Source organism: Mizuhopecten yessoensis, unplaced genomic scaffold (genome assembly GCF_002113885.1).
Source record: "Mizuhopecten yessoensis strain PY_sf001 unplaced genomic scaffold, ASM211388v2 scaffold8807, whole genome shotgun sequence".
Taxonomy (NCBI): Eukaryota; Metazoa; Mollusca; class Bivalvia; order Pectinida; family Pectinidae; genus Mizuhopecten; species Mizuhopecten yessoensis.
The window spans coordinates 262,250-271,831 of NW_018407731.1; the positions used below are offsets into that span (position 1 = coordinate 262,250).

A 9,582-nucleotide genomic window follows, 5' to 3' on the forward strand; every position below is an offset into this window, starting at 1 on the left:
TCCCAGCATGTTACTGGCCAAATTTAGGCACCCTAGGTCTCTTGGTTATTTCAGAAGAAGTTGTTTAAAGGTTTTTAACATATTTGACCCCTGTGACCTAGAAATAGGTCAAGGTCATGTATTTGAACAAACTTGGTAGCCCTTTATCCCAGCATGTTACAGGCCAAATATCATTACCCTTAGGCCTCTTGGTTATTCAGAAGAAGTTGTTGAAAGGTTTTTAAACATATTTGACCCATGTGACCTTGAATATAAATCAAGGTCATTTATTTGAACAAAATTGGTAGCCCTTCATCCCAGCATATTACTGGCTAAATATCATCAACCTATGCCTCTTAGTTATTCAGAAGTAGTTGTTCAAAGAATTTAACATATTTGACACCTGTGACCTTGAAAACGGATGAAGGTCATTTATTTGAACAAACTTGGTAGCCCTTCATCCCAGCATGCTTCTGGCCAAATATCATCACCCTAGGCCTTTTGGTTACTGAGAAGAAGTTGTTTAAAATATATCTAGTGTTACCGCATCAACCTTATGTAGACAATATTTAGGGTTAGCTTGTTAATCATTACAGAGATGATGTCTAGTGTTACCTCATCAACCTTATGTAGACAATATTTAGGGTTACCTTGTTAACCCAATAAAGATGATGTCTAGTGTTACATCATCAACCTTAAGTAGATAACATTTAAGGTTAATTTGTTAACCCAACAAAGATGATATCTAGTGTTACCTCATCAACCTTATGTAGACAATATTTAAGGTTACCTTGTTAACCCAACAAAGTTGATGCCTAGTGTAACCTCATCAACCTTATGTAGATAATATTTAAGGTTACCTTGTTAACCCAACAAAGATGCTATCTAGGGTTACCTCATCAATCTTATGTAAACAATATTTAGGATTACCTTGTTAACCCTACAGAGATGATATCTAGTGTTACCTCATCAACCTTATGTAGACAATATTTAGGGTTACCTTGTTAACCCAACAGAGATGCTTTCTAGGGTTACCTCATCAACCTTATGTAGACAATATTTAATGTTACCTTGTTAACCCTACAGAGATGATGTCTAGTGTTACCTCAACCTTATATTATGTAGATAATATTTAAGGTTACCTTGTTAACCCTACAGAGATGCTATCTAGGGTTACCTCATCAACCTTATGTAGACAATATTTAGGGTTACCTCATAAATCCAGTAAATCTTAAAAGTTACTGGAAAATCTTATCTTTATAAAGGTGAAGAAGAACAATCATAAGACCAGGTACAGTTGATAAGAAAATTACATTAAGGGGTGCAGTATTCCAAAAGATAGATAAATAATTGAAAATAAAATAGAATATAGTAATCACGATTTGTTATAGATATATGAGATTTTTAAAATTAAGAGATATGTTACCTGTCACCGAGAGTATTATCTAATCTTCATCTCATAAGAACAGATCTTATTATAAGCTATCGTTTCGGATATCACATAAACGTGTATACTTTGTTACAATAGAAAATAACAAGAATTGATACAATCTTGAGTTTTTATCATTATCCACAATCCTAGTATCCAATATATTTGCATCGATATAAATTCAATAAAAAAATCTTCTTTGACGCAATCAGGCATTCCTGTTTTGCAAATCACCAGAGACGTATAATACTGAGTGATATTTCACTCTTCAACCACATAATCCATTCAAACATGTACACTGATCGATGACTTACCAGGAAGTTAAAACGCTATTATAAAGTTATTATTTGGAGATACATATTAGATTGCAACGTCACTACTTAAGTAAAAGTACTCACAACAAATGGTTTAAAATCATGATGAAGTGTACATAAAATAGGCAACAGCGATCAAAGAAATATGAAAGAATCAATACACAAAACCTTACCATCATGATCACGAAGTAACTTCCTACTTGCAATCAGATAAATACAGAGTTGTTTCCCCATGTCACCGAAACAGAAATATTCTTAATTTTCAGATTACGAAGAACAAATGATTTTTTTTAAATCAAGAAATGCATTTAAAGCAATTGTGCAATCCAATATTCCGATGTTGCACAAACTGTATATTTGTACAATAATATTTTAGTTTATCTTCATTAAATTATATAAATGATTGAATAAAACCTATTTTTGAACCGCCCATTTCGGCCCGCCCATTTAACCATTCATCATTTTGCAATATGCAAGTAACCAAAGTTCTACTTCCGGCGGAAAAAAAGTCGGGACATGATGTTTTGAAACAAAGGTTTGTTTTAATGTTTATGTGTGATCTCTGTTTAAAATGAGGAAAAAAAGGTTGACCTGAATGTTTATGTTTATGACAAATACCAAAGTAGTCATCTTGATGTTTGGGAACGCGGTCATGTGGCACATAGTAACACTTCGGTAGCGATCCAGTAGAGTGAGGTATCATCAGGTCGGGGAAAACCACTAACTTGCGTATAATACGCAAGCTCGCCTATTACACGCCAATAGGTGTATGGATTTGTTACTAAAAATAGCCAAAATCATTTGAATCATAACTTTTTCAATTTTTTTGTCCATGTCGCTTTTATTCAGTCATGAAACATAATACAAATGCAAGAATAAACTTTATTTACATGTCGGAAAGTACCAAAAATAGATGCAATACAGTTGTTACGGCAGTAGCGGATCACTTTGCATATAATTGCTACACACGATTTTGCAAAACTATTTTTTAAAGACATCATATATTTTCAAAAAGAACATTTTATTACCTCTCCAGTGATACCAAAAGATCTTCATAAAATCAAATATACACAAGGAAATAAGGAAAACAAGACCTACCGATTTGTCGGCTATAGCGGATCAGTACGGCTATAACGGATCACGCCCTTTGGCGGGCCTCTCACTCACGATTCAAGTTAGATGGGACGTCTCAAAACACACTTTTCAGAGGTAACTGATCGCATCTTATTATTAATTGAAGCCTTTGCAACGAATACACTTTAAATATAACTCCGTTACATGTGCCAACTCTCAAAACATATGTAGAAATTTGAAATCGTGAATGCACGTGGAACGATGCTATGCGAATGCATATGCGTGCGCAGATGAACACTGATCCGTTATAGCCGAATAATCACACATCGGATACGACACAATAACGCATGTAAGCATTATCCAAGATTACCAAACAATACATGATTCTGAAAAACAATATAATTCATCATTTAAATGCATATTTATTTGGTTGTAAGTGTGTATTTTAATAGAATTCATTTCTTCATCGAACCGTCCGTTTTCCAAGATGGCGGTCATCTCTAGAGGAGCAGATTGAGAAAATATAAAATTCGGGATTTCTGGACATGATACGTATATGAAGTTATTTTGTTTGTTTGTACATTATAAGAAACAACTTGTTACCATGTGCACACAATTAATTTCTTTCTAGGATCAATACATTTTGTGTAATCAGCTTTTGTTTATTGACTGATCCGCTATAGCCGATGATCCGCTTACTGCCGTAACAACTGTACTTCCGGTAGCCAACGCTTTCAGTAAACATTTTTTAGCAAAATATTATTTACCTTGTCGTAAATTAATGCGATTTTTAATAACGTCTTGCAAAAGTTACTGTTAAAGCAATTTGGGTTATTTTAAGTATAAACAAATCCATACTCCAACTGGTGTATAATAGGCGAGTTTGCGTATGATATGCAAGTTACGGTTTCCCCAACCTGATCATCTATGTTCCCCCGGTTTACGACCCGACTTAGGTATCAGTGTCCCTCTGGTACTCGGTTAGCTGCGACAACGTAGCTTCTGACGAAGAGACATTTTTTGTACTCGGTGGTGGCTCCTTGCCTTTGGCCCCTTCACCACTACGTCCTCCTGAGTTGCCTGAGCATCACACCGTTATTATAATGAAACCGTTCTCATGTGCAGTCAGATTCTGTTCTTACCACAAGAGGCTGCATAGTATAGCAACCAACTAGATACATGTGTAACAAGAGAATGAGAAATGCAACGGCCAGACTCTAGTTCGAACACAGGAGCCTCCAAACTCTACTGTAGACCTATCAATTGAGCACAGGTACTATTAAAGGTGTATTGACAGTCGTGGCTAGTACTTGTGAATTGAGCTACCTGGTCGCCGACGATTGACCCAGTCCAGTTCAGCTACTGTACATTTCTCCCTCCTTTTTCAAAGTATTTGCCGACGGAGACGCAATTATTTACAACCCAGGTTCAGGTATCCCCTTGCCAAGCATATACCAAATGCTTTAAACAAGGGTTGGCAAGCTGGCCAATTTTGTAGCAGGAGAAAGAGAAATGCAACAGCTAGACCCGGGTTCGAACCTGGGACCCTCTGAATTCTTAGACGGACGCTCTACCAATTGAGCTATTCGCCGATGATTCATGTTGATCGGCATTTAAGGCCCAGATACATTCATTCCATTTTATATGGTCTTTAGCTGTTGTCCTTGCTGTTCCATCCAAGTGCCGTTCTTTTTGTCTCGACAGTCTGTCTCAAGGTGGTTTTGGGTCATCCAACCTTCCTTTTCCCTCTGGTTACCATGTCAGTGCCACTGAACATATACTGTTGGTATCCATTCTTAGTACATGGCCCATCCATCTCCAACGCCGTTCCATAATATCATCAAAATTAACTAGAAACTTAAAAGCATTTCTGTAGAGTTGGAGGTCCTTCCTTCAAATCAAAACTATCAAGGCACCAAATGGAACAGTTTATAATATCGATTGTTGTACAAAAGCCCTGTATGAACTAGTTGCCGGGGTGGCCATGTGGTCAAAGTGTCTGAAGGTAAATGGTTTTTCTTAGGGTACTCCGGATTTCCTCCACCACCAAAATTTGGCTTGGTTTTCAGTGATCATAGCTGTCGATGAACTCTAAAGCACAAACAAATCCTCTCTGACTTGAGTTTGTCAATTTGAATATTCATGAAAACAGTAATATTTATATACTACTCTTACCTTCAAAAAGCATTTATTTTCATAAATTGATACATGTGTAATGTTCTATTTCTTGTGATACAGTTACTAAGGCAAGCTGTCAACATGGGAGATACTGGTAACCAAGGCGCTAGCACTAGTGCCTTCCCCAATCCTCCCAACTACTACAAACAGTACACTGATGAAAATGTGCGACGAGGCCTGGCACCACCACCACCTCCAGCTCTACAGGTAAGACATGTACCTACATGTACCCATATATCCAGTTCTGCATTTGAAAAAACAACCTGACCCACATATATATTATACAGCTTTACAGTTGAGAAAAAGTGGCCAAACCCACCTGGCATAAAGAGAAATGTGTGTAAATGTTCCTACCCACCGACTCAGTTTTATAGGTGAGGTGAAGATGTCCTTACTTATCTCCAGCTGTACATGTGTTTGATGGTAACAAAAGAATGTCCTTTCCTTTGGGGCTGATGAGGGTAATTTCATGTTTTCAACCCAATGGGAAAGTTCTTAAATTTCCAGACATAAAGCTTGTTGAAATTGATTGATATAGGTCTATCATCAAGAAAATACTCAAGTTAATCTGTGTATATAGTATATACCATCTTCTATTTCAGATGAGAAAACCCATTCCTTCCTCAAGTTTCAATTAGGTTTAACTATTTTGTAATATGAATGGACCCAGGTATAGAGTTTGATCATTTTTTAATTACATATATATAGCTGCTTTGTCTATTAAAGCCTGTTTTTGTTTTGTTCACAGGATTCCTACACTATGTTTGGTGCCCAGTACACATCGGAGGACGCTATCATCAGACCACTAGAGTCACTAGGATTCCGACGACTTCATCCACAGAACTACGACCATAAACGAGAGCTGAAAAAGCTTAACCATTCCATTGTGGTGAACTTTCTGGATCTCATAGACATATTGATAAAGGCTCCAAACTCTCCAAAAAGGACAGAAAAGTTGGAGGATTTAAATCTCTTGTTCATTCACATGCATCATCTCATCAACGAGTATCGTCCCCATCAAGCTAGAGAGACCCTACGCGTAATGATGGAACACCAGAAAAATCAGCGCCAAGAGATCGGAGAACGTTTCAAAAAGCATTTAGACAAAGTGAAGGAGCTGATACAGACTAGCATTACTCACCTGTCTGACGATTACAGTTTTGACTCCAAGTCTCTGGTCAAGACGGAACTTCTTCAGGCTGGTCACTCTCTGGGTGATTACAATATGGAGGTAGAGCCATGTGACCAGCTGGATCGTATGATGTGCGACATTGTGGACAGCATGAATTGATCTGTAAAATTGTGTATTGTATATCTGTTGTGTCGGATATCATGATCATAGCCAGTTACTGAGCTAACAGTATTTTCATCAGATCATAATCACCATCCATTCAAAGTCATTACAATCAAATCCGGTCATGGATCGAAAGAAACTTCATCATACTGGTATCCCAAAATGTGTATTTTGGATTCTGATGTTTGTGAAAGTGTTGATTCCAAACATGTGATATAGACTTTGTACAGTATAGAGAGTTGTACCCAAGTCAAAGGGTGTTCAGAAGCAGGTATTTTAGAAATATCAACTTTGATTATTAAATTCACCATGTACATCAGTAAATATTTCAGTCTGATATCTTTTATGTATCTGGTACTGTTAAACACTAGCTAGGGTTGGAGTTCTTAAATGTACTAGTTTATACTGGAGTGAATCTTTGCTAAACATGGAAATAGTCTGAGATTTTTGATGTACATGTACCAGTAAATACTGTAGCTAGAGATCTAATACATGTGTATATATACTGTACCAGTAAGGAAACACTTGAATCTGGTACCGTTTTTATCACTGCAACATTGCAACCAACAGTGTTTGAATCGCTTTGTTCTAGATAATGCGGGTTTGAATCGCTTTGTTCTAGATAATGTGGGTTTGAATCGCTTGGTTCTAGATAATGTGGGTTTGAATCGCTTTGTTCTAGATAATGTGGGTTTGAATCGCTTTGTTCTAGATAATGTGGGTTTCATAAAATGTATACTTATGGTTGGATTTCCTGGTAACAAAATTCATTGTTGTATTTTGGATAGTAAGTGCAAGATAATATTGAAATATTGATATACCCTTAAATTTTGAATCATCATTCTCATTTTGTTTTCATCATTTGTTCTACTGTTTGTAATTTGCCTGATGATGTGATGTCTTGACTGTCACTCTTGAGTACAGTTATGTTTGAAAATAGAAATAACTTTCACTCTTTTGTATAAAAATAACTTTCACCCCGATGTTTGTTTTTAGTCACCCCTGGGGGATAAATAAACTCAAGAAAAGTAGGCCCAACTTTTCAGGACGTTACGCTGTGAATTGATAAATACCACGTATGGGGAAACATAACGAAGAATTGCATCATATTTAGCACTCTGGGGTTAAAATGTCGTTCTTGGGTAAAATCATGCTGAACTATTTAATCTTGACAGTAGGAATGTGTCAAAGCGACTTGGGTAAAGTTAGTGGAGAAGTTAGCAAGTTTGTGTACTGCAAAGAGTCAAGGTCAGAATTAACAAGGTGACAATCCATGCAAATTGAACCGATAACGATAAAAGTTTGAGTTTGAAAAATAAATATTAACAGGCTCAAAACAGCCAAATACATTCCGATCTTTTCCTTCAAAGGAGAATTGCTGAAATCACAATTGTTTGGGATTCTGGATGTCTCGCGAATTCAGCTGTTGGCAGTACCGGTCCTCGTCGAACCTGTTTGAGTGCCTTTATGCACACTGCCGATATAGATGTCCGATTCAGTCGGATTTGCAGACGATCAGAAAACTACTTGGAAAAGTGTATTTTATAACCCCAAAAAAAAGGAAAATATTTATCCGTATATAAGATTGATATTTTTCTGAAACTTATTGTTGTGAAAACAACATCGTTATACATTGTATTCCAATTATCTGTTCTCACTGTTCTGTCCATGCCAGGTGACCATGTCAGCGCGCAGATATCCCCATATTCGAGGTTTTGGTCTGCGCCAACGTTATATTTGCCACATGCTTTCTTCTTAATTCCATTTGTTGGCATGGCTACCTGAACAGCGTGTATGTATTTACACCTGGTCATTGTTTACCATTTTGATTGACAGGTGGAAATATATCAGTTGTAGCTTGGTCAGTGATTTATCTGACATATTTCTAGTTTATAGTAAGTATGTAACTCAAACCATTATTAAACTTCAAAAGTGTAGAGCCACGTCAGGTAAAGGTATTCAACTTGATCAGTCGGTACTTCGCTGTGAGTACCGATACAAAGAGGTATGCCAGGCGATTAAAGAGGAATTAAATTAAGTAAGGGGGGCGTCTTAATCACAACATACTCAAGCGTTACCAATAAGAGGGTTTTTGAAGGGTTTTATTTGGTCTTAAGTTTCGCCTCTATCACAGAGGCATCATCAGGACAATTTTGACAATTTAGCTGTGATGTTGTGATAAAGTCACCCCTACTCAAACCATTATAAATACAAGGGGCACTATCAAGTTAACATATATCATCACCACTGTCACTACTGTTATACAGATTATGCAAGTAGTTTTAGAACAAAAGTGTTGGTGATGCATTTACAGCATTATAGTTGTTCAAAATTAGAATATTTGAAAACATAAATAAATTTAACTCTTTACCTAGACTTCTAGAAAACTTTTAAAAAGTTATTATTTGAGCACTGGAAACTTGCCAAAGAAGATACATGTACTTTCCTATTAAACTTGTTACTTGTAGTACCGGACTATAACACATAATCTTCCATACTTAATGGTGTTTGTATATTACATTTTGTACGTCCTGTATTTATCCTGCAATAAGTCATACCTAGAAATTAGCCCAACCAAATCTATTGCAGTCTAGTAAAAAGGCCAACAAATGTTATTTCATTGTCTGAAATAAGCCAATCCCTTCAAGATATGTAATAATGTGTTGCCCCCTGGGCTTATTGCAGGATAAATATATATGGTAATATATTCCAACACACACAAACCAGAATCCGAATTTATAATACATAAGTGTAGCTTATTTATTTGACAATTTGAATTCAATATACATGATATTGCGAACAATGAAATGTATACTAAAACAAAATTTGTTTCAAAATAAATATTTAAAACAGTAAATTGCTGAAAAAGCGACATGTTTTAAATGAATAAAACGTAAAACAATTTTCTCGTACATGTATCTACATGTAAGTTGTATCACATATTGCACAAAAAGTTCCACAACACTGAATTGTAATAGTATATGAACACAGCTTGGTCCAAGGAAATAATACCTTGATTCATTCATGATAGGTTAACAAAGAATGATAAGTACATGTAAGTAAAATATCTATTGTGAACCACTTTCTGTTTTATCAGCGTCTGACCACTCCTAGAAACACTTGCGATTCAGGAACATTTTTTTCTGTTAGTATTGCAAATAATTTAACACTTCAAACTTTGCTGATCACCGGTAAACTACAGAAACAGGTACTTCTAGACTATTAGAGCATTTAATTCAATAAATTTCATATGCCTTGTATAGCTTCTACAATGATCAATGTTAATATATGATTCCATTACAAAGGGGATTTTT

At 36.1% G+C, this 9,582-nt stretch overlaps 2 protein-coding genes across 2 annotated transcripts in view; one reads left to right on the top strand and one right to left on the bottom strand.

Moving 5' to 3' along the window:
* Positions 1-1,963, bottom strand: part of LOC110456552 (tyrosine-protein kinase Tec-like) — a 30,421-nt gene extending 28,458 nt beyond the window's left edge. The window contains exon 1 of the mRNA XM_021507355.1: positions 1,896-1,963. The gene's annotated coding sequence lies outside the window, so the exon portion shown is untranslated. The remainder of the gene's footprint in view (positions 1-1,895) is intronic.
* A 232-nt stretch (positions 1,964-2,195) lies between these two features.
* Positions 2,196-7,109, top strand: LOC110456554 (mediator of RNA polymerase II transcription subunit 7-like). The gene is made up of 3 exons (XM_021507360.1): positions 2,196-2,257; positions 5,035-5,181; positions 5,723-7,109. The coding sequence occupies exons 2-3, from the start codon at positions 5,056-5,058 to the stop codon at positions 6,263-6,265; spliced, it is 669 nt and encodes a 222-aa protein (XP_021363035.1). The 5' UTR covers positions 2,196-2,257; positions 5,035-5,055; the 3' UTR covers positions 6,266-7,109.
* The last annotated feature ends 2,473 nt before the right edge of the window (positions 7,110-9,582 follow it).

Excerpts from the sequence above, each read along its gene's own strand:
- LOC110456554 (XM_021507360.1), top strand. The coding sequence starts at position 5,056 with ATGGGAGATACTGGTAACCAAGGCGCTAGCACTAGTGCCTTCCCCAAT. Across the intron at positions 5,182-5,722 it reads CACCACCTCCAGCTCTACAG|GATTCCTACACTATGTTTGG; the intron begins GTAAGACATGTA and ends TTTTGTTCACAG.